The sequence below is a fragment of the Euleptes europaea genome, chromosome 2 (assembly GCF_029931775.1).
Source record: "Euleptes europaea isolate rEulEur1 chromosome 2, rEulEur1.hap1, whole genome shotgun sequence".
Taxonomy (NCBI): Eukaryota; Metazoa; Chordata; class Lepidosauria; order Squamata; family Sphaerodactylidae; genus Euleptes; species Euleptes europaea.
In genome coordinates this window covers 6,929,274-6,953,397 of record NC_079313.1, presented here as the reverse complement: position 1 = coordinate 6,953,397, position 24,124 = coordinate 6,929,274, and the positions used below count along the sequence as shown (strand labels likewise).

The following is a 24,124-nucleotide window of genomic DNA, read 5'->3' as shown; positions in this document are numbered from 1 at the left end:
AGCTAGATGGCTTAAAGGTTACTCTTTTTCTCCCTACTCAGTCTTTTCTCTGTGAAACACAAAAGCATCAGCCATGGATTTTCAACACCGTCCGGGAGGTAAAACGGGAAGCGGAGGCGTTGCCTCGGCATCAGAGAGCAACCGAGACCGCAGAGAGAGGCTAAGGCAGCTGGCGTTGGAAACGATCGATATCAACAAGGTGGGTTTCTTGTATGGTGTGGAAGACAGGAAGGATCACTTGTAGCTGACGGAATGTCATAAACACTGGATTGAAGACCAGGCCTTTATTTCTTACATTTAATGTGTACATTTTTAAATACTTAATTTACTTATATCTTATTTTCTAGACTCTCATTGGCACATTCAGGGTGACAAATAAAGCACTTACAATAAAACAACATTACTCAATGGTTATGTAAGAATCATGCTGATCCTATAGGAGGAGAAAAAGCTAGTTCTGAACTCTCCATGTCTGTTTTTTGCGTTTTTACTTTGCTTGCATAGAGATTGATCCTTTAGCATCACAGAACAGTAAACTCAACCTAGAATGTACGTGTCAAATAATTAGTGAAAGGCATTTGTAGAAATCCAACAAACAGTATCAGCTGAAACGACTGAGGAATACCAGAGCAATAGTTCTTTTTTGATATGTTTGAAGAATCAGCTCTTTGAGCCGGTGGACACCATTGGAATTCTGGCACAGCGTAGTGCAGGGGTGGGGAACCTTTTTTCTGCCAGGGGCCATTTGGATATTTATAACATCATTCGCGGGCCATACAAAATTATCAACTTAAAAATTAGCCAACCAAGCCCCAAGCAGGCAGCTGCCGCAGATGACACCCCTCCCCTGGCATGGGCAAGCAGGCAGGCATCCAACCGGGAATACATTTATCCATGGCCTGGTGGGAAAGGGTTAACACAGTTTCTTCGGCGGTCCTAGCAGCTCCATAGCTAAAGACTCTTCTGCAAGGGGGGGAAAGGGTGCCTTTTCTCAGCAAAACATACATCCGGCTTGAATAGAGGCTATTCCTGTCCGCGGGAGGGGGGAGGATCACCAGTCTTAGATGCTTCTGAACTACAGATCTGCCAGGACCCACAAAGGGCCAGACCAAATGGTTTCGCGGGCCTTAAATGGCCCCCGGGCCTGACGTTCCCCACCCCTGGCGTAGTGGGTACAGCCACAAAATGGCTGCCGCAGCTTACCAAAATGGCTGCCACAGTCGCACAGTCAAGATCCTTGTGTTGTGGTGGCAGCTGCTGCCAAAGAAACGTTTTTAAAAATCTGTTCAGCCCATCAAATCTCCAGGTGCCGGTCAGATGTTTTGCTGAGCAAAAGCCTCACCTGGCCTCACCTCCTTTCTAAAGACACTTGGCGTGCTCCAGGAAAGGTGGTGGCAGAGGCCATGGCCCCCTCAGGTACTGCTCTGGGGGGCCCTGAGTTACAGGCATTTGGGCCAAATTTGAACTCCCCCCACCTTCCTCTCTGATAGCAACCCAGAGGCAAGGGACCAGGCCAGTAGGTGATGTGAAAGACCTCTGCCCGAGACCCTGGAGAGCCGCTGCCGGTCTGAGTAGACAATACTGACTTTGATGGAACCAGGGTCTGATTCAGTACAAGGCAGCTTCATGTGTTCAAGAAAGGAGTGGACATTTTAAAAAAGGGGGGGTAGGGTGGGATGGGGGATTACAATAATGCTTCACAAATCTTATCTATTGTTCAATTATATCCACATAAGCATGTTTATCTACCCTGGGTGTGAATATACCTTATATCCCAGTACATTCTAAAGTATACTGTGTTTATTGTTGATGTCTATATTTCTATTAAACTTAAAGAAAAATACTGGTTTTTCAGTGTATTAATTTCTTCCCCATTTTGGAAACCTGTTAAGTGCCAGGGAGTGATGACTTAATGCGAACTCTTCTTTTGATTTCTCTGCCAGGATCCCTATTTTATGAAAAATCACTTGGGCTCTTACGAATGCAAGCTTTGCCTGACCCTGCACAACAACGAGGTGAGAGTCTGTTTCCGGGCCTCCGGGCCCTTCCCTGCCCCGCCTTCCATTTGGGGCTGCCGTTAATTTTCTCCGGCTTTTCTCTTTCTGCAGGGAAGCTACTTGGCACATACCCAGGGGAAAAAGCACCAAACCAATTTGTAAGTTGTGAGCCCGTGAGCATGATTACCTGATCCCTGTTTATTCTGCCTTTCTTCTTGCAGGATGGATCACAGAACGGGGAGTCAAGTGTTGGTATCGCTTTACTTTGGTTAGACCTTACATTGGGGGTTACCACACTTTGTATTCCCAGCGATGTATTAAGAGTTTGAAAATATTGTAAAAAACATTGCTTTAAAAGGGTTTTTGGATACCACGGCTTTTAAATGGTTGGAAGACGTCTTCACAGCTAAAGGGGCCAAACAAAGTGCGAACAGTATTTTTTATAACATTTTCAAACTCTTAATACATCGCTGGGAATACAAGTGCGGTAACAGCCCTAGAGTACTGTGTTCAGTTTTGGGCACTGCAATTTAAGAAGGATGTAGAGAAGCTGGAACGTTTCCAGAGGAGGGCAACAAAGATGCCTGGAGACCAAGTCCTAGGAGGAAAGGTCAAAGAAGCTGGGTATATTTAGCCTGAAGAGGAGAAGACTGAGAGGGGATATGATAACCATCTTCAAGTACTTCCTAGAGGCACCTTATTGGCCACTGTTTGAACAGACTGCTGGACTTGATGGGCAGGATAATGCTTCTGCAGCCATCTTGCTTGTGGGCTTCCTAGAGGCACCTGGTTGGCCACTGTGTGAACAGACTGCTGGACTTGATGGACCTTGGTCTGATCCAGCATGGCCTTTTGTTATGTTCTCATGTGGAAATCTAGAAGGCTATATAGTGGCTCTCTTCAGATGCTCCCCCCACCAAGACTCTTACAAGAAGCAAGGGATGCCTCAAAACCCAGAAACGGGACCGTCTCTCCTGGTTCCCCCCCTCAGCTTTACGTTCTGTTAATAACAATCTACCGGTGGTCCTTGGGCCAAAGAGCATCCAGCTGTCCTCAGCTAGGACCACGGGTTTTTCTGCCCTGGCCCCAGCCTGGTGGAATTCTCTCCAGTGAGACCAGGGCCCTGCAGGACCATAAGGAATTCTGTAGGGCCAGTAAGATGGAGATATTCTGCCAGGCCTATGGTTGAGGGCAGCAGAGGTTTACCAACGGTTTGTCATCAGTGCTGGCCTCCCTCCCCTCCACCTTTGACTGCTTTTCCAGGCCCGGCGTTGCCCTATACTCTTGCAGTGAGTGATGCTTGTTTAAATTTTTAATTGATGATTGGGAACCAGTTTTAAAACTTATAGAATCATAGAGTTGGAAAGGGCCATACAGGCCACCTAGTCCAACCCCCCTGCTTAATTCAGGATCAGCCGCCCTAGAGCATCCCTGACAAGTGCTTGTCCAGCCTCTGCTTCAAGACCGCCAATTGAGGGGGAGCTCAACACCTCCCTAGTTAGCCGATCCCACTGTCGAACAACTCTTACTGTAAAAAACGTTTTCCTAATATCCAACCGGTACCTTTCCTCCCGCAATTTGAACCTATTATTGCGAGTCCTCTCCTCTGCTGCCAACAGGAACAGCTCCCTGCCCTCCTCTAAGTGACAGCCCTTAAAACACTTAAAGAGAGCGATCATGGGGGTTACCGCACTTGTATTCCCACCAATGTATTAAGAGTTTGAAAATGTTATAAAAAATACTGTTCGCACTTTATTTGGCCCCTTTAGCTGTGAAGACGTCTTCCAACCGTTTATAAGCCATGGTATCCAAAAACCCTTTTAAAGCGATGTTTTTTACAACATTTTCAAACTCTTAATACATCGCTGGGAATACAAAGTGTGGTAACCCCCCATGTCCCACCTCAACCTCCTCTTCTCCAGACTAGACATTCCCAACTCCCTCAGCCATTCCTCGTAGGGCTTGGTCTCCAGGCCCCTGATCATCCTCGTTGCTCTTCTTTGCACCCACTCCGTTCTGTCCACATCCTTTTTGAAATTTCTTAAGGTTTATTGCATTGTGGCTTTTATCATATTGTGCATTGTCTTAGGCTGATGTTAGCCGCCCTGAGCCCGGCCTTGACTGCGGACAGAAAGTGGAATAGAAATCGAAAAATGAATAAATAAAATAAATAAACGCACCCAGCCCCAGCTCTACAAGGAGGCCGGTGTGTCTCTTTGGCAAGATGCAGCCTTGTTTCCATCTCAGGAGTAACAGTTTCCCAGCCCCCTCGCCGACTCCCCCGCCTGATAACAGGCCATCTCCCCAGATCGTCTCGGAGGGCTTGGGGCGGAGGGGAGAGCGCCGGACCTTTCCACAGACAGTGGCACGTCTGTTCTCTCGTTCGAAGGCTTTTGTTGGGTGTCTTGAGGCTAATCTTACACCTGGGACGAGGTTCCGCCTCCGACTCCAGGCGCAAAGAAAATTCCACAGTTAGGGCTCAGGCCGCAGCCCAGCATCTGAGGGGGGAGAGCTTCTTAGGAGCAGGAGGCAGAACGCTTGGCATGATGTAGGGCAGGGGTGTCAAACATAAGGCCCACGGGCCAGATCCAACCCCTTGAGAGCTCTTATCCGGCCCACAAGCCAGCCAAGGCAGCCGCCCCTCCCATTCTCAATCTGGACTGGCGAGGCCCGGTCCGGCCAAGTGACATTTATGTTATATTCGGCCCTCGTAACAATTGAGTTTGACACCCCTGATGTAGGGAGTCCCAGATCTTGGGAGACCACCATTTTCCCCATCACCTGAAAAATCTAGGTACACAGTCTCCCCCGCAGCACATCTTTCCCAGTTAGAACTTATCAATGATAGGAAAGCTTTCATCCTCGCTGGGTGCCAGGTCTTACCTTCGGATGGTGTTGGAGGGAAGATATAAGAAGGTCCCTATAGCAGAAAGCCTTTGCCCTTGTGGGTCAGGGGATGTAGAAACTTCAGAACATGTCTTGATCCGCTGCTCGTTCTACCAAGAGGTCCGCAGGAGGTTTCTCTCCCCTTTGCCCTGACCAACCAGATGAGTTTCTGGCTAAGAAGCTCTTAACTGATGAAAAATCACAGTTTACACTCTTGACTACCAAGTTCTGTGCTGCAGCTATTAAAATACGTCGTACCCTGACAGGATAAGAGTAGCAGAAATGCTTTATTACTCAAAATATTAAGGGGGGGGGTCACACCAAGTTATACGATGTTTATATAAATTTTATTCATAACACGTAATTTGTAATTTTTAGGTTTAGATTATTTGTAGTAGCAGTAGTAGCTGTTGTGGTTTTCTTATCTATTGTGGCTGTTGTTTGTTAGTTAGTTTGTTTTTGCTGATCAGTGACCATATAAATAAATTATTATTATTTTTATATTCGGTCTGCGGCACCTCTGGTTAAAAGGATCATGGGTGCGGAGGAAAGACTTTTTTCCCCTCGGAGAGTCCACAGACAATATTCTGTTCTAATGTATAAGTCTATTTTAAAGTATACCGGAGTTTTACGCGAGCTGCTCTCAGCCCGGCCTTTCGCTGGGGAGGGCGGGAGTATAAATTGAATAAATAAATAAATATTGAGCTAAATGGGGCAGGTGCCCAGCTGAGTGGCAGGGGGTGCGTGACTGGCCCGTGGTCATCCAGCAAGCTTCCACGGCAGCATGGGGATTCGAACCTGGGTCTCCCAGTTCCTAGTCCGACACTAACCACTACACAGCTGTATAGTAGACAGTCCTCTACAACGATTCAGACTCTCGGTTGCCAGCTGTAATTTGGGAAATACCTGGAGATTTTTGGGGTGGATCCTGTGGAGGGCGGGGTTTGGGGAGGGGCTTCAATGCCATAGAGTCCAATTGGCAAAGCGGCCATTTTCTCCAGGTGAGCTGATCTCTATCGGCCGGAGATCAGTTGTAATAGTGGGAGATCTCCAGCTATTACCTGGAGGTTGGCAACCCTACCCAGGGGGCCATTCAGTCACAACCTGGTTTCCCCCACACACACCCTTCTTTTTTCCAGAGCTCGGAGAGCTGCCAAGGAAGCCAAAGAAGCCCCGGCCCAGCCTGCTCCCGAGAAAGTGAAAGTCGAAGTGAAGAAGTTTGTGAAAATCGGCCGGCCGGGTTACAAAGGTAGGAGGCAGCCGAGTTGCTCTTTCTTTGGCCTTTGACTCACGCTGCATTTGGGCCTTGCGCCAAGGGCTTACCTTATTTGTTCAGAGAGAACCACCGTTTTAAATCGTGGTAGCAAACTGTGTGTGTTAAGTGCCGTCAAGTCACTTCTGACTCATGGGAACCCTATGAATCAATGTCCTCCAAAATGTTCTGTCTTTGACAGCCTTGCTCAGGTCTTGCAAATTGAGGGCTGTGGCTGCCTTTATTGATATCAATCCATCTCTTGTTGGGCCCTCCTCTTTTCCTGCTGCCCTCAACTTTTCCTAGCATGACTGTCTTTTCTAGTGACTCTTGTCTTGTCATATTGCGATCAAAGTACGACAGCCTCAGTTTAGTCATTTTAGCTTCTACGGGTCAGTTCAGGCTTGATTTGATCTAGAACCCACTGATTTGTTGTTTTGGCAGTCCAGGGTATCCGTAACCCTCTCCTCCAACACCACACTTCACAGGAATCTACTTTCTAGCAAACTAGGCCTCATAACCCTTGCTGGGGGAGCGGTGTTGGGGTGCAGCAACACAAAACGAGCTCTGCGTATGCCCAGGGAGTCCCCGGCCTTTTTGAGCCTGCGAGCACATTTGGAATTCCAACATGACATGGCGGGCACAGCAACAAAATGGCTGCCGCAAAATGGCTGCTGCAGGAGACGGAGCCAGCCACAAAACGATTGCCGCAGCTTAACTTCAGTAACACAGTAAAGATTCTTGTGCTGTGGTGGCAGCTGCCGCCAAAGCTACATTTAAAAAAAAGTCTGCACAGTCAATCAAATCTCCAGTAGTTACTGAAAAGCCTTGCTGGGCAAAAGCCCTACCTGGCCCAGCCCACTTTCTAAAAACACGTTATGGGCACCCAAAAAAGTGTTGGTGGGCTCTGTGGTGCCCACAGGCACCACGTTGGGGAACCCCCTGGCTTAGGTTCTGTAATCCCTACCAATCATGCAAATGTCTATGATTTTGCATAACTTATTCTGGGTGCCATAGTGACATGGAGGTCCAAGAACCGAGTACCTTCTTTCAGCATGTACTGGCTTGCTTGGGAGCCAGCGTAGTGTAGTGGTTAAGAGCGGGGGTTTGGAACGGTGGAGTCTGATCTGGAGAACCAGGTTTTATTCCCCACTCCTACACACAAAGCCAGCTGGGTGACCTTGGGCTAGTCACAGCTCTCTTAGAGCTCTCTCAGCCCCACCTACCTCACAGGGTGTCTGTTTTGGGGAGGGGAAGGGAAGGTGACTGTAAGCTGGTTTGATCCTTAAGTGGTAGAGAAAGTCAGCCTATAAAAACCAGCTCTTCTTCTTTGAAAGTTTAAATTCTCAGGGAGTTGGGTTTTATGCAGAAGCTCTCCTTATGGTGAGTGCCGGGTACCCCAGGGTTGTTCTTCCCTTCACAGCCTTTCTTTCCTGTCCTTTCAGTGACCAAACAGAGGGATCCAGAGACATGCCAGCAGAGTCTTCTCTTCCAGGTATTTGATTCACCGTGGGGCTTCTCACCTGCTCTTCTCCGGTCAGTGCAGACTCCAACGTTGCTTACGGTGTCAGGCTGCCAGGCACAGAAAAACCATCAAATGGTGCAGATGTTTAGAAAAATGCAAATTCAGTCCTGCCCAGGAACTAGGATCAGAGGGAGATGCCCTCTTCCCCATCACCCGGGGAAGATCATCTGGCAGGCACATTAGACAGTGGCAGCCCCACAGTTAAGGGACAACTTCCCAGGTAGGCGTGCCTGGCCCGCTCACTCTTGATATTTAGGCGGCAGCTGGAGACAGTTTTATTCATGATGGCATTTGATTAGTTCTGGCTGCTGGCAGTTTTAAATTACCTGATTTTAAACTAGTGGGGTTTTTTTGTTTTTGTTTTGGTATTTTGTTATTTATGTTGTAAGCTGCCTTGTTCCTCTAAGGTAGAAAGGAAGCTAATAAATGTTCTAAAGAAACAAATGTTGCTATTGTTTGTAGTTTTTGTAAAAACTACAAACTATAGTAACGTTTGTATTTGTCTTCAGAACTGTAAACTACTGTTTGCATTTGTCTTGTTATGGGGTGTGTGGCTGCCTTGGCTGGCTCGTGGGCTGGATAAGAGCTCTCAAGGGGTTGGATCCGACCCGCGGGCCTTATAGAAGTCATACACATGAAGCTGCCTTATACCGAATCAGACCATCAAAGTCAGTATTGTCGTCTAAGACCGGCAGCGGCCCTCCAGGGTCTCAGGCAGAGGTCTTTCCCATCACCTGCTTGCCTAGTCCCTTTAACTGGAGATGCTGGGGATTGAACCTGGGACCTTCTGCATGCCAAGCAGATGCTCTACCACTGAGCCACAGCCTCTCCCCCATAGAATCATAGAGTTGGAAGGGACTACCAGGGTCATCTAGTCCAACCCCCTGCATAATGCAGGAAATTCACAACTACCTCCCCCCCACACCCCCAGTGTGACCCCCACTCCATGCCCAGAAGATGGAGAAGATACCCTCCCTCTCATCATCTGCCTAAGGTCACAGAAACAGCATTGCTGACAGATGGCCATCTAGCCTCTGCTTCAAAACCTCCAGGGAAGAAGAGCTCACCACCTCCCAAGGAAGCCTGTTCCACTGAGGAACTGCTCTGACTGTTCAAAAGTTCTTCCTAATGTCTAGATGGAAACTCTTCTGATTTAATTTCATCCCATTGCTTCTGGTCCGACCTTCTGGAGCAACAGAAAACAACTCGGCACCCCCCTCCATATGACAGCCCTTCAAGTACTTGAAGATGGTTATTTTATCCCCTCCCAGTCTTCTCCTCTCCAGGCTAAACATCCCCAGCTCCTTCAAGCTTTCCTCATAGGTCTTGGTCTCCAGACCCCTCACCATCTTTGTTGCCCTCCTCTTATGTTTGACATGCCAGGGTTAGAGTATCCGATTAGGATCTGGGAATCCCAGCTTCAAATCCCCACACTGCCATGGATGTCCACTGGGTGACCTTGGCCCAGTGGCAGACTCTCAGCCTAACCTGCCTTGCAGGGTTGTTGTGAGGATACAATGGAAGAGGGGGAATCTTCGTCGTAAGCCACTTTGGTTCCTGTCAGGGAGGCACAGTGGGATCTAAATACCCAATTAACTTAATCAACTAGAGACCCACCCCCTCCTCTTGCCTGCTGCTTCTGCCCCTCTGCAGATCGACTATCCAGAGATTGCCGAGAGCATTATGCCCAGGCATCGCTTCATGTCGGCGTACGAGCAGAGGATCGAGCCCCCGGACCGGCGCTGGCAATACCTCCTGATGGCGGCCGAGCCCTACGAGACCATCGCTTTCAAGGTGACTGCTGGGAGGGGATCACAGAAAGGAGAGCCAGAGATTGGGCAGAGCCTGGGAATGGCTTGGGGGGTTGGTGGGTGCAGAAGACTGGAGGGATCATTATTTTTTAAAATAATCCAGTGAGTTTTCCTTTTGATGCTAAATATTGACACACACACACCCCGATTGGATTTCAGATTTCTTTTGCATTTGACTTTGAAATTTGACTGGGGGTTTGAGGATGGGGGAGTTGTTTGTGAATAAGTGCAAAGCTTATCGAACAAACGAGCAGATAAGATGTTATCAAATGTTGTTGCATGTCGGGTTCTGGGAGGCATGCAGTCCCAGCTGCTGCGGCATGCCTGGACACTCCCTGATCACTCAACTGCTTCACGTATCGGGCAATACTGGAAAAGCATTGGAAGTCAAACATGGAAGGCAACCTGCAAAAACTGGTCTTCTCCCTCTCCCATAATACTAGAACACAGGGTCATCTGCTAAAGCTGGAGGGTGAGAGATTCAAAACAGATAAAAGGAAGTATTTTTTCACACAACGCATAGTTAAATTGTGGAACTCCCTGCCCCAGGATGTGGTGATGGCTGCCAGCTTGGAGGGCTTTAAGAGGGGAGTAGACATGTTTATGGAGGAGAGGGGTATTCATGGCTATTAGTTAGAATGGATACTAGTCATGCTGCATACCTATCTCTCTAGTATCAGAGGAGCATGCCTATTATTTTGGGTGCTGTGGAACACAGGCATGATGGTGCTGCTGCTCTCGTATTGTTTGGGGGCTTCCCAGAGGCACCTGGTTGGCCACTGTGTGAACAGACTGCTGGACTTGATGGGCCTTGGTCTTATCCAGCAGGGCCTTTCTTATGTTCTTAACTGGCGCAATAGTCTCCAATGCAGTATATATTCCCCATCAAAGTTGGCAAAGGAGAATCTGTTTGAGTTAAGCTGACATAAAAGAGGTCCATTCTCCTTGTGCTTCATTCCCCAGAGTGTTTGTTTTCCTAACCAGGGGTTCCCAGACATTTTCAACCAGTGGGCACTTTTGGAATCCTGACACTGGGTGGTGGGCGCAGCCACAAAATGGCTGCCGCAGGAGGTGGAGCCAACCACAAAATTGCCGCCACAGGAGGTGGAGCCAGATAACAGGGAAGCCCAGGTGCAGTGGAGAAGAGGGGCAATTTAAAAATACACTGGGCAAGAGGGTGAGATAGAATAAAACAAACATAGTTAAATGCTGGAACTCCCTGCCTCAGGATGTGGTGATGGCTGCCAACTTGGAAGGTTTTAAGCGGGGAGTGGACATGTTCATGGAGGAGAGGGGTATTCATGGCTACTAGTCAACCTGGATGCTAGTCATGATGCATGCCTCTTCTCTCCAGCATGAGAGGAGCATGCCTATTCTATGCGGTGCTGTGGAACACAGGCAGGATAATGCTGCTGCAGCTGTCTTGTTTGCAGTCAGCCAGCAATTTTAGAAAATTAACTCCCCAAATTACAAAAGAACATAAGAAGGGCCCTGCTGGATCAGACCCAGGTCCATCAAGTCCAGCAGTCTGTTCACACAGCGGCCAACCAGGTGCCTCTAGGAAGCCCACAAACAAGGTGACTGCAGCAGCATTTATCCTGCCTGTGTTCCACAGCACCTAATATAATAGGCATGCTCATCTGATTCTGGAGAGAATAGGTATGCATCATGACTAGTATCCATTTTGCCTAGTAGCCATGAATACCCCTCTCCTCCAGCAGATGACCCCACGTTCTAGTATTATGAGAGAGGGAAACAAGCTTCTCCCTGCCCAATCCCTCCATACCATGCATAATTTTATAGACCTCTGTCATGTCTCCCCTTAACCGCCTTATTTCCAAGCTAAACAGCCCTAAGTGTTTTAACCGCTCCTCATAGGGCACTTGCTCTAGCCCCCTGATTGTTTTGGTTGCTCTTTTCTGCACCTTCTCAAATTAGATCAGCAAAATACCAAGCAAGTGCTAATGCTTTCTTTTGTCACCTTGTATCTGACTCCTCTTGACTTTCCAGCAAATGCCTTTTCCCACAAGTAATGCTCATACATTATTAGAACGGTAATAACATTTTGTTGAACTGTGTAAAGCTGGTTGTACAGTTATGTTTTAATTAACCCTTTTTTGCATCTTTTCTCCTGGTCGGTCATTTCTTTCAATCTACATTCAGTATATAATTTGGATAAGTAAAAATAAAATTAGAGGGTGAAAAAATAACCGCTGTCTCCCCCAGGTACCCAGCAGAGAGATCGACAAAGCCGAAAGCAAGTTCTGGACTCACTGGAACCGAGAAACAAAACAGGTAATCCTCGTTGAGTTAGATCAGAGTCCGTCTAGTCCTGGCTACGGCAGCAGCTAACCAGGTGCCCCTGGTGCTTGTGAGCAGGTCATGAGACAGCAGTGGCCGTTTCCCTGTTGTTTGTCCCCTGTAATCTGGCTCCGTGGTAGATTGCCCCTGCAAATGGAGGCTTTCATCAAGGCAGAATCTGTAAATTGATGCTGGTAAAGTTGGGAAGCTCTGCTCTAATTAAATCCCCTTCATTCCATTCATCATCACTCTTCTTAATTGCATTACTCAATAACTTCCCTTTACAGATTTAAAAACAATTTAAAGCACGTAATCGTAATACAATTTCCAGTTGTTCTTAAAACTCCTCCGTGGGTCTTTTGTTCACCAGGTTCGTCAGCTTGAAGCTGCTTTTCAATTTTTGTCATGCAGTTTCTGCCATGCCTGCATTTTAAACTGATTTTTACCTGATCATCAGAAGCTGTCGCAGGAACAAAAACTGAGATTGCTGTGTGTGTGTGTGTGTGTGTGCTGAATGATTTGAATGAAATAAACCAGCAGGCTCTCCCTGTTGACTTAAGTTTTCTTTTCTCTCCCTTTCCCCGTCTTCTAGTTCTTCCTTCAGTTCCACTTCAAGATGGAGAAACCCCCCACTCCCCAGACCATCCCCGCCGGTCCCGCCACCGTGAAGAGGCCCCCGCCACCCCCCCTCATGAACGGCCTGCCCCCCAGACCCCCGCTGCCAGACTCCATCCCACCCCCACCCCCTGGGGGGATGGCTATGCCCCCCATGCCGCCCCCCACTGGGCCTGTGCCCTTACCCCCGGGGCCACCTCAGCTTCCGCCGGCTCCTGGCGTCCCTCCTCCCGCTCCGATGCCCCCGATGCTCAGACCCCCTCTTCCCACGGACGGGCCCGGAAGCATCCCGCCACCTCCACCGACCAACTGAGAAGCGCCCTCGTTTCTGGACTCTTTGTGACACCGTTTGGGTGCTGTCTGTTGATCCCGTTCGCCGTCACTTTTAGAAATCTATATATTCACACAACTCTTGTTCCCAATCTTGTAAGTTCATTAAAAAGCCTTTTTTGTTTCCGTTGTGTGGTTCTCCTGTCTCTGTGGGCAAAATCTGACGACGATGCGGCCACTTCAGCAGGGGAACTGGAGCACTGGCAGAACCTCGGGTTGTTTCACTGCTTTTACTTCAAAAGCCAACATTAGCTTTTAAAGGTGCCCCCCCCCTTCCCTTACAGATTCCCTCTGACATAAACATATGTGTCAAAATGCCTCTTCTTTATTCGGACCTCGGGAAATGCGATAAAATTTCTAGATTGATTCAGCTGTTGGGAGATTGATGCTTCTTTGTTCCGGCCTGGCGGTTTGCAAATACGATAACACAACCATGCCAAGTGAGTTCAATGCCTGTAGCGCAACAGGTAACTCTTCCCTCCATTGCGGCTTCATTGGAGAGCATCATGTGTCCTGAGCAATTCTTTCATGGAGAAGTAGTGACTTTTAGGGCCCAGCAGAGCCTGAGGAGGGTGGGGTTTGGGGAGGGGAGGGACTTCAATGCCATAGAGTCCAATGGCCAAAGCAGCCATTTTCTCCAGGGGAACTGATCTCTATCGGCTGGAGATCAGTTGTAATAGCAGGAGATCTCCAGCTACTACCTGGAGGTTGGCAACCCGACTTCACAATGTTAAATTCCTAAAAGGGAATTTCCCCTTTGTCCTGTGAGGTTAATGCTCAATCCCACCTTTTCTAAGCCCCCGCAAGGCTGTTTCCCCACCCCAAGCAAAGACCTGTTGGATCAAACCAAAGGTCCATCTAGTCTGGCATTCTGTGCCCAGCCTGATATACAAGGGGACCAATGAGTCTTCTCCTGTTGCCAAAGATATTCACAGGTACGCTGCGTCTGACCGTGGAGGTTTTGCTTAGCTCTCCTGGCTAACAGCCATCAACGGACCTTTGCTCCCATTAATTTGTCTAAACTCTGTAAGCCATCAAAATCAGCAGTCCCCTCCCTCACTTGCAAGATAACTTTAAATATGCCAGTAGGTTGCAACTTCTCCATTCTGCGTATAATGCAATACAGTTTCTTTCAGAATGCCCATCTTTAAAACTCAAGAGATAGTGTGGGTGAGACATCTCTGTCCATATCAGGAGACAATTGGCAGTCCCCCTCTTCAATTCTGTTTTGGGGAGGGGGCATACAAAACCGATTCGGAGCCGAGGTTGGAATTTTGGTGGCCTTCATCTTCTTAGAAAGGCCTGATTAGAGATAGGGAAGCGCCGAAAATAGAACAGAAGAAGACTTCTTTGGGCCGTCCCCCCTCCCTCCCTCCTTCGTTTCATGTTGTGCTTTCGAATTCCTCAAGGGAGGTACGTTTTGTATTGTCGGATTCAAGGACACGCGAATGAAAGGGGAGGCCAGCCCCCGCCTGGCATATTTTTTCCACCCCTTCCAAAGGATGCCATCACCCGGTTCTCAGCTTCTCAGCAGAGTTTTGGAGGATCTGCTGTCCAGGGAATTAGACCATGCAGGTCACACGTGAAGGTGTTCTTCTGGGAATGTTACTTGCGTCCATCTCTGTGCCCGGGAACGGCATCTCGGCAAGTGAAGAAACCTGGCAGGGGAAACCTGAGGTTTCAGCCTTAAGAGAATCTGAAACCCAGGAAACTGTGGGGTTTGCCAGAGCCTCGGATTTAAGATCGAGGCTGAAGTTCACTGCAAATGATCCAGAAATTGACCTCCAAGGGCCAAGTCTTCATCAACGCTTGGCTGAAGAAGAGGAGAAGTCCCGGAGCTTGTGGCCCAGATTGAACTTCCAGGCTTGGTCCAACGGCAACCCGGAGGAACCGGTGTGTAGGGTGAAACTGGACAGGTCGGGGGACCGGGCGCCTAACCACCTAGAGGTGGTGGGTCTCCTCACCAGCCACGAGAGCAGCTTCCTGAAGGCGCTGAGCAGATCCACCTGGAGCAATGGAGACCTGGAAGAGTTCGGACTGTGCCCTCCTGACGTCCCCCACTCCCTCCTTTCGTCTCTCCAGCGGGTTGGCAGCTATCTGTCGGACCCAGGGGACAACCGCTTTCTCCTCCTACATCTGGAGGAAGGTAGGTGCCGAGATCTATAGAGAGGAAGGCACTTCTTTAAAAACACACATTGCAGGACGTGTAGCAACGTTTTCTATACCGGATAGCACTGAGCTGAGTAAGCCAGGCAGAATCCTATATTGAATTATGAATGCTGCTACTGTGAATTTTCCTTTTCCGTTCTTTTCCCCCCCTTCCTTCTCCCATTCTGGTCTTTCTCCCCCTCTTTCTCCAAACCCCCATGCAGTTTTCTCCTCTTGCTTCCCCCCCCTCCTTTCTCATGAGCTTTCCTACATAATCTCTTTCTGTTTCAACCGGGAACAGATGAGACCAAGTTCACCAGAAACAACGAGATAAACCTCTGCTCCCTCACATTTCCCAGGCTTGCTTGTAGCTGGGACAAAAGAAGCCAAAATGCTACAACGCGCAAAGCCGGGCTTATCGGACGCGCAGGACCTCTTGGCAGGAGCTTAGGCCTGGCTCATGCACATGAGGGAATGAGGTGGCGGAGCCTTGAAGCGATGGAATAAATCATCCTCATCGACCCCTTATTCTCTTGCGTGTGTAGACCCAGCCTTCGTCTCGAGAGAAGTTCCCATGTAAGGAGGAGGTTCCCGGGCCAGATTAGGACCCGGCAGGGATGGGCACTGATCCCTACGGGAGGAAGAAGTGGGATTTAAAATGAGAGCCGGTGTGATGAAGACTAGTGGTTAAGAGTGGTGGGTTTGGAGCGGTGGACTCTAATCTGGAGAACCGGGTTTGATTCCCCACTCCTCCACATGAGCGGTAGAGGCTAATCTGGTGAACCGGGTTGGTTCCCCCACTCCTACACATGAAGTCATCTGGGTGACCTTGGGCTAGTCACAGCTCTCTTAGAGCTCTTGCAGCCCCACCGACCTCACAGGGTGTCTGTTGTGAGGAGGGGAAGGGAAGGTGATTGTAGTAAGCCGGTTTGATTCTTCCTTAAGTGGTAGAGAAAGTTGGCATACAAACACCAACTCTTCTCCTCCTCCTCCTCCTCAAGCCAGTCAATTTCTCTATGTCTAGCCTACCCTGCAGGATTGTTGAGGGAACAAAATAGGGAGGGGAGAACAGTGCGCACTGCCCTGATCTCCTTGGAGGAAAGGGTTGCCAACTGTGGGTTGGGAAATTCCTGGAGATTTTGGGGGTGGAGTGGGAGGGAGGAGGAGGTACCTCAGGGGGGTATAATGCCATAGAGTCCACCCTCCAAACCAGCCACTTTCTCCAGGGGAACCTTCTCTCTTATGTCTGGAGGTCAGTTGTGATTCCAGGAGATCTCCAGGCCCCACCTAGAGGCTGGCATCTCTATTGGAGGAAGAGGTGGGATTAAAAACGTCATGGATAGGTACGGTTGCCAGCCTCCAGGTGGTGGCTGGAGAACTCCTGCTATTACAGCTGATCTCCAGGTGAACTCTGTGGCATTATACGCCATTGAAATCCCTTCCCTCCCCAAACCCCACCCTCCTCAGGCTCTACCCCCCAAATCTCCAGGTAGGTCTGGGGTATGCTTTTACTCCAAAGTCTGGTGGGTTTCCTAGATCCAGGCCTTGTACCTTGAGCAAGTGCCTCCCAGGAGGAATTCAACAGTTTCTGGCAGTTCTTTTCTGCCTAATATGGAGTACGGAGGCTTTGTGCTTGCAGCGTGGAGGGGAGAGCCCATAATTTATTCCTTTCCCTCCCCTTTGCAAACAGTTGTAATAGCAGGAGATCTCCAGCCACCACCTGGAGGCTGGCAACCCTACTTGGTAGTGTGGTTGTGTGTGTGGTGTGGTGTGGAAGGGGGAATAAAGTAGGGAAAGTTTAGAAGAGGAAGGGCAGCTTTAAAAAGTAGCAAAGGGCTTGCGTTGATTGGGAAAGGAAGATCTGAATTCAGAACAAGAGCTTGACAATGCTCAGCTCTTTGTGCGTATAAGGCGCTGAAATTGAACAGGTAAAGATCATCTGGGCGTTATCTGGGATGGAGGAGGAAAGCTTTACCTACCAGATGTCTGCCTGCTGGGCTACAGAAGGCCAGCAGCACGGATATATACGCTGTAGAGATTTCTATGAATTAGTGTGCCAAAAATTCTCTCCTGGATCGTGATTCTGCTTAACTAAATAAATGTCAGAATGAAGACGGGCCTTTATAGACCGCACCAAAGTATCCAAAGTGCTTCTCGCATGAAATCTTATGTTTACAACAACCCTGTGAGGTAGAGTCACATCATTATCCCTGTGTTATAATCATATTGACACATCAACATTTCACATCTTTCCCATATTGCTATATTCATCTTCCCCAATGCTCTGAACTCCTTTGGAGGCTTATTTGGAACAATAACGTCTGAGGCAAATATGTGTGATTTGCCCTGTATGCTTGTAGTATCTAATATACATTGTTTTAAAATTTTAATTATTATTGCTGAAGATATCTAAATTCGTTCGTTATCATTAGTGATTTGTTAATGACGACGTGTTTAAGGTATTCTATCATAAATTATACCGTTTGTCCCTTTGCGATGGTACGTAGTCCTAGCATGAAGGTTCAGACTCAACACGCCGTCCCTTTTATTCCCGGTTTTTTCCCAGTTCAGTGGAAGGCTGAAACAATGCTAAGGTTTCAGTTGAGTTTTCCGGAGGGCCTGGAACCTCCCGTCGGCCCGCTGCAGCTTGCCTTTCTTGTCTTTTACCACGGGAGAAAGGAAGGGGCAACCGCTAGCCCCAGGGAGAAGTTTCTCGTGGGAGGGGAAGGCCTCCATCAAAAGCAGGTAAGCTTGAAAAACATCTGGAAGGAGTTGGTGAAATCAACGGCTCTTTGCCGTGACAGGTCAATGGGACCTTCCATGTACAGAGGAAGTCTACCTCTGAATACTACATGCAGACGGCAAGCAAGTGGGGCATGCCCATCAACTTCATGGCCTGGCTTTTAAGGTTCTCAGAAGCACATAAGAACATAAGAAAAGCGCTGCTGGATCAGACCAAAGTCCATTAAGTCCAGCAGTCTGTTCACACAGCGGCCAACCAGGTGCCTCTAGGAAGCCCCCAAACAAGACAACCGCAGCATCATCCTGCCTGTGTTCCACAGCACCTAACATAATAGGAATGCTCCCCTGATCCTTTAAGATAATAGGTATGCATCATGACTAGTGTCCATTTTGACTAGTAACCATGAATAGCCCTCTTCTCCATGAACATGTCCACTCCCCTCTTAAAGCCTTCCAAGTTGGCAGCCATCATTGCATCCTGAGGCAGGGAGTTCCACTATTTAACTATGCATTGTGCGTGAGAAAGACTTTCTTTTATCTGTTTTGAATCTCTTCCCCTCCAGCTTCAGTAGATGACCCTGCATTCTGGTCTTATGAGAGAGGGAGAAAAGCTCTCTGTCCTCTCTCTCCATACCATGCATACTTTTATAGACCTTTTCCCAAGGTAAACAGCCCTAAGCATTTTAACCGCTCCTCATAGGGCAGTTCCGTCTAGTTGCTCTAGCATCTCGGAACTAGGTTTGGGCTCATCCAGAGAGGACGTTTGTACCTCCCCATAGGGCAGGGGCTGGAGATCTCCCAGAATTACAACTGATCTCCAGACTACAGAGATCGGTTGCCCTGGAGGAAATGGCACCTTTGGAGGATGGACTTTATAGCATAAGACCCCTTTGGGATCCCTCCTTTTCCCAAACCCCACCCCCAAATCTCTAGGAGGTTCCTAACCTAGAGGTGGCAACCCAACTTCCTCATCATTTTGAGGCTTCTAGGATTCGTGTCCCACATTGTCTTCTTCCAGAAAATTAAGTCCAGAGGTTTGGAGCCAGACTAAAGTAGCAATTTCTACCCATTCCTCCTTCCCACTACAGACTCCTCTCATTAATATAATTTATAGTTTTAATCTACTTTGTTATTATAAATGATCTATTTTTAATTATTATTGTGGAAGGTATTTAAATTCATATAGGGTTGCCACCTCTGGTTGGGAAATTCCTGGCTATTTTGGGGTGGGACCTGGGGAGTGCGGGGTTTGGGGAGGGGAGGGACTTCAATGCCATAGAGTCCAATTGCCAAAGCGGCCCTTTTCTCCAGGGGAACAGATCTCTATTGGCTGGAGATCAGTTGTAATAGCAGGTGATCTCCAGCTAGTACCTGGAAGTTGGCAGGAAGAAAACAGTGCAGGCAATTATATCCAAAACATATATTCAAAAAAGGTGCAAGACATCAAACAACAGTGCTGTACATAAAGACTATCACAAGAATACAATTATATACAAAGCTATTCACAATGTGAAGTTGGCAACCTTCTCCTACCTGGAGGTTGGCAACCCTACCACAGCTTGGTTGCCAGGTCCCTCTTTGGCACCAGCGGGAGGTTTTTGGGGCGGAGTCTGAGGAGGGCGGGGTTTGGGGAGGGACTTCAATGCCATAGAGTCCAATGGCCAAAGCGGCCCTTTTCTCCAGGGGAACAGATCTCTATTGGCTGGAGATCAGTTGTAATAGCAGGAGATCTCTAGCTAGTACCTGGAGTTTGGCAATCCTACCCACCAACCTTACAAGGTGTCGTGAGGAGGGGAAGGAAAAGCAATTGTAAGCCACTTGGTCTTTAAGGAGACAGACTCCTTAAAGGTAGAGAAAAGCAGGGTATAAAAGCCAACTCTGCTCCTTCTCCTTCTTCTATAATGCCATAGACTCCACCCTCCAAGGCAGCCTTTTCTCCAAAGGATCTGATCTCTGCAGTCTGGGGATCAGTTGTAATTCCAGGAGATCCCCTTAGGGTCCCCTTATTCCCCAGGAGCATCAGTTTGTGGCGATCAGTGGGCCAGGGTTGACTAGATTCATTCTGCCATCGGAAAATTTAGTCTGGATGCAACCCAACCCATTCTCTTACCTATCCCTCAATCACCTCTCAGGTAGCAAAATTTTGTACGGCTGCAATGACAATTCGTTGCCACAGAGTAGTCTCTTAGTCCAAATGGCAGATGTAACTCGGATGTTATTTATTTTATTATTTTAATCTTTTTAAGTGACTTAAGACTCGGACTGTAAACCTTTGTCGGTAAGACCATTTTAGTCCGTGTATCTTGTTTTATCTGGCCAAGGGCCGCAAATAAACTATCTGAACTGACCTGATCATTCTCTTACTTGTGGTCATTCCTGTGCCTTTAACATCAAGCTGCCGTGAAGAAATCCATCAGGTAGATGAAGAAGCGAAGGACTTCACCTGTTGAATCCCTGCATATTGCGCTGCTTTTAAAGGCACAGGAACAGATGGGAGGGTGAAAGTGCTTCTGCCTAAGTTTTGATTTTAAAAAATATATATATCTTCTCTTTTTCCCACCCTCCCTCCAGCTTATCTGCCTCTCCAGGGTAACACGGTTCCTCATCCTCAAGGGCTCACTGATGTCAGGCAGAAGTATCCCTGGCCAGCTGAGCTTTCAAGTTTCCTTGGCCGTCAAGCGTCATAGCAACAAGGGTATGCTCTGGAGGGGAGATCCCCCAATGACCCCACCGCCTATGCGCCTCTAACTTTGTGCAGTACTGAATTTCTGCTTGCCATAGAGCAGGAAAAAAGGATATCTATCAGTTAAATTTTATCCCACCTTCCCTTAAAGGAGCTCATGATACCACAGTTACTTCTCTTGTCCTTTCTTTTATCCTCACAACAGCCCTGTGAGGTAGGTTGGGCCGAGAGTAACTGTTTCACGGTCCCCCAGTGAGCTTCGTGGCTGAGTGGGGATTTGAACTCGGACCCCAGTTTGACCTCCTGTTTCTTTTAGCTGTTACTATGCGTTTGTTATTCTTCATTATTACTATTTATTATTTTTATTAATTTCTGTAATGATAGATGGAACCTTTAACCAAGTAACCGTCTGATGAATGGATTAAAACTTTTTAAAATGTGTATATAGAAAAGTTACATGGGAAAAAAAGAAGTTTCCAATATACAAAAGAGAGAAAGACTTTCCATTTATAAAACTTCAGTTCCTAGAATTAATAAATTACAAAAGAAGGACCAGGGTTTAATAGTGTATTTATTGACCTTTATTCTATAGACATTTTAATATCTCGACCTTAGTGGCAGAAATCGAATGGAGCTGATTCCAATGTTGTATAAAGGGTGGCCAAACTTTCACATAGTTTTCAAAGGACAAGAGAATAACTAGTAATTATATAACAGCAAAGAAAGATACCAAGTTGGCGAATGGAGGAGGTGAAGAAATGAGTACCTCGACAGAAGCTAACAATTAATTAATAACGGGTCTCTTCAACTAGTTAATCCTCTAGTAACAAACTTTAATTCCAATTGTTAATGGAAAATCAGTCAGTTAATATTCTGGCATTTAAAATATAGTGGATTATCGTTGCAATAAACAATAGCCGTGTAGCAACTCAAATCAAAGGAAGCGTCCGCTTTTCTTTAGAAGTATTGCTTTTCTCTCCTACGCAGACATATGCAGATTTAGTCCAGTTAATTGGCTCGGGTTTTATTTTAGCGGGGGTGACAGATCGATTATTATTTCAATAAACCTTCCCAAGGGGTCTGGTGATATAGGGGAAGACCACCTTTCTTGGCTGTTCCTCCGTTAAGGTTTTCTTTCTCTGCCTCTCTAGATGTGGCCCTTTCCCCTCAAGAGGCACAAGATTTACTTTTCGGCTTTGATGAAAAATGCTTCACCCGCATGACCCCGTCTGTGCTTCTGGTGGCCAAACAGAGGCCTGACGGGGCAGCTGCTTCCTTCCTGGCCGCCAAAGGTGTGCTGGACACAGCCCCATATCTAAAGCCCAGGTGAGTTGCGCTCTCTGTCTGTCTGATACAGCTAGGGTTGCCAGCCTCCAGGTACTCCAGCTGGAGATCTCCTGCTATTACAACTGATCTCCAGCCGACAGTGATCATTTCCCCTGGAGAAATGATCATTTCACCCAACCCATCATTTCACCCAACCCAGAGCTGGCAACCCTATCCGTGATCTGTAACAAGCGTCAGGGAGGCTGTAGCCATCCTGAATGTCTTGTGGCCGGCTTGTCACAAGGACCTCCGGCATTTCACGGTTCTCACTTCTTCCGTCTTCCATCCGTGCTCCGTTTTTGGGTTTGGAAGCAGTTGGGGCTTCCCTTAAAGGGGATACTTTGGCCTTTTATGCTTGGCTGTTTCCCTCGCGGTCACCGCTTTGGCGACTTCGGGTCTTTGTCTGGATTATGCGTGCTGTTTCCGACTGTCGGAGGTTGCCTCGCTCGCCCCCGGCACCTCCCCGTGTTTTGCCCGTGTTTTGAGAGACCTGTTTTCTCTCGAATTTGAAAACGCTGGCAATATGTGGGGAAACGCAGGGGGAGAGCAAGGTGACCTCTGACGGTCGGAAACGGCATGCATAATCCAAACAACGACCCGAAGTTGTCGGAGGGGTGACCGTGAGGGAAACAGCCATGCATAAAAGGCCTTTGAATTTGGGACCCGATCTTCCGCACAGAGAGCCGAGCAAGAACATCCCATAACAACACAATATATTTATATGTATTTATTTATTGGTTTTGTATTTTAACTGGAATATTATTGGAAACTATATATGTATATGTATTTATTTATTGGTTTTGTGTTTTAACTGGAATATTATTGGAAACTGTGTTTGGATGTAAGCCTGCCCTGAACCCGACCTTGGTCGGGAAAGGGCGGGTTAAAAAAAATCGAACAAACAAATAAATAAAATAAATTACACAAGGCACCAATCACAGACGTGACCCTGTCGTGATCTTGCTTTTCTGCCTCCACAGCAGCTCACCAGCCTTTGGCATCGCTGAACCACCCCCTGCCAACGCCACGGCCGGCCACGGGAATATCTCGGCACCCGCACCTCCCCTCAGCACCGGGCAGTTCTTAGAGGCCCTCTCCCGGTTTGTCAATCAGGTGCTATGGCCCTTTGGGAAGCCACCTCCCACCGCCAGGCCACGGCTCCAGCTGGACTTCGACATGGTGGAGGCCCTCCCGCACTGGTCCCTCAACCTGTCGGAGGAGGTCGCCCTGGAGTGGCTGGTCCAGTCCGAGGACCACCTGATGGTGCTGTTCCCCGAGGACAGCCGGGCCTTGATGGAGCAAGACCTGGGCCAGCGGTACCTGGAGGGCAGGTTGCTACGGCAACTGCTGGAGAAGCTGAGCGCCGTCGTCCAGGAACTGCAGGGCGTCCCGTCCTTCCAAGCCAACGCCGGCCTCTTCCGCAACCTCCTCACCTCCTGCTATTACCCAGGGATGGCCGGTGGCGACTCCAGGGCGACGGACCAGCAGGAGGGAGCAAGCCGCCTGAGAAAACTCCACAGCCTCTTGCTGCTGAAGGCCCTGCAGGCCGTGCGGGGTCATTGGCGGGAGTCGAAGAAGGCGTCCCGGGCCAATCGCAGCGCCCAGCCGCAGGAAAACTACTGCAGGCTGCGGGAGCTCAGGATCGACCTGGTCTCCACGGACTACATCATCTTCCCCGAGTGGTACCACGCCAACAACTGCGTGGGGCCTTGCCGGAGTCCGCTGTCCACCCGTACCCCCGACTACTACACCCACACGCTCTTTCTGCTGCGCATGCACGAGCAGGGCCGGCAACTGCAGCGCGCCCCTTGCTGCGTCCCTGTGCAATACTCCCAAAGCGTCATTGTAACCTTTACCAACGACAAAGGGCTGAAAGTTAAGAGGTACCCCGACATGGTGGCCGAGGCATGTGGCTGTCGGTAAAAAAAGGGACCCTGTCTAGCCCTCCCTAGCTTTCTAGGGAAGCGTCCCTGGCTCAGGGCTGCGGGTATCGGCTGTGTCTCCTGCCCCCGTGCCCCGCACAGGGGCTGTGTATTCTGCTCTAAAAGAAAACTAAATTCTGCTACCTGTGCAAATTTATGCCCGATGAACAAATCTGCCTGATTTTGGTTTTGTATTTTCTTTTTTGCTGTATTGCTCGATTGTGGGGAGGGATACTGAAATACCCAAGGTGCGAGGGTTGCCAACCCCCAGGTCGGGCCTGGAGATCTGGAATTACAGAGAGCCAGCGTGGTGCAGCGGTTAAGAGCGGTGGTTTGGAGCGGTGGACTCTGATCCGGAGAACCGGGTTTGATTCCCCCACTCCTCCACATGAGCGGCGGAGGCTAATCTGGTGAACCGGGTTGGTTTCCCCACACCTCCACGTGAAGCCAGCTGAGTGACCTCGGGCTAGTCGCAGCTCTCTTAGAGCTCTCCTCAGCCCCACCTCCCTCACAGGGTGTTTGTTGTGGGGAGGGGAAGGTAAGGTGATTGTAAGCTGGTTTGATTCTCCCTTAAGTGGTAGAGAAA

The 24,124-nt window shown here is 48.6% G+C and overlaps 2 protein-coding genes across 2 annotated transcripts; both read left to right on the top strand.

Annotated features, from left to right (window-relative positions):
- Nucleotides 1-58: 58 nt before the first annotated feature.
- Nucleotides 59-12,700, top strand: SF3A2 (splicing factor 3a subunit 2). Its single transcript, XM_056844389.1, has 8 exons — nucleotides 59-199; nucleotides 1,944-2,015; nucleotides 2,109-2,155; nucleotides 6,023-6,132; nucleotides 7,581-7,630; nucleotides 9,314-9,454; nucleotides 11,698-11,766; nucleotides 12,365-12,700. The coding sequence occupies exons 1-8, from the start codon at nucleotides 74-76 to the stop codon at nucleotides 12,698-12,700; spliced, it is 951 nt and encodes a 316-aa protein (XP_056700367.1). The 5' UTR covers nucleotides 59-73.
- Nucleotides 12,701-14,286: 1,586 nt separating this feature from the next.
- AMH (anti-Mullerian hormone) lies at nucleotides 14,287-23,539 on the top strand. Its single transcript, XM_056867677.1, has 5 exons — nucleotides 14,287-14,863; nucleotides 17,432-17,610; nucleotides 20,179-20,302; nucleotides 21,442-21,616; nucleotides 22,600-23,539. The coding sequence occupies exons 1-5, from the start codon at nucleotides 14,287-14,289 to the stop codon at nucleotides 23,537-23,539; spliced, it is 1,995 nt and encodes a 664-aa protein (XP_056723655.1).
- Nucleotides 23,540-24,124: the final 585 nt, after the last annotated feature.

Coding starts and splice junctions, on each gene's coding strand:
- SF3A2 (XM_056844389.1), top strand. CDS start 74: ATGGATTTTCAACACCGTCCGGGAGGTAAAACGGGAAGCGGAGGCGTT. Junction 2,156..6,022: donor AAAAAGCACCAAACCAATTT/GTAAGTTGTGAG, acceptor TCTTTTTTCCAG/AGCTCGGAGAGCTGCCAAGG. Junction 7,631..9,313: donor AGCAGAGTCTTCTCTTCCAG/GTATTTGATTCA, acceptor GCCCCTCTGCAG/ATCGACTATCCAGAGATTGC.
- AMH (XM_056867677.1), top strand. CDS start 14,287: ATGCAGGTCACACGTGAAGGTGTTCTTCTGGGAATGTTACTTGCGTCC. Junction 14,864..17,431: donor CCTCCTACATCTGGAGGAAG/GTAGGTGCCGAG, acceptor GTTTTTTCCCAG/TTCAGTGGAAGGCTGAAACA. Junction 17,611..20,178: donor AAGGCCTCCATCAAAAGCAG/GTAAGCTTGAAA, acceptor CCCTCCCTCCAG/CTTATCTGCCTCTCCAGGGT.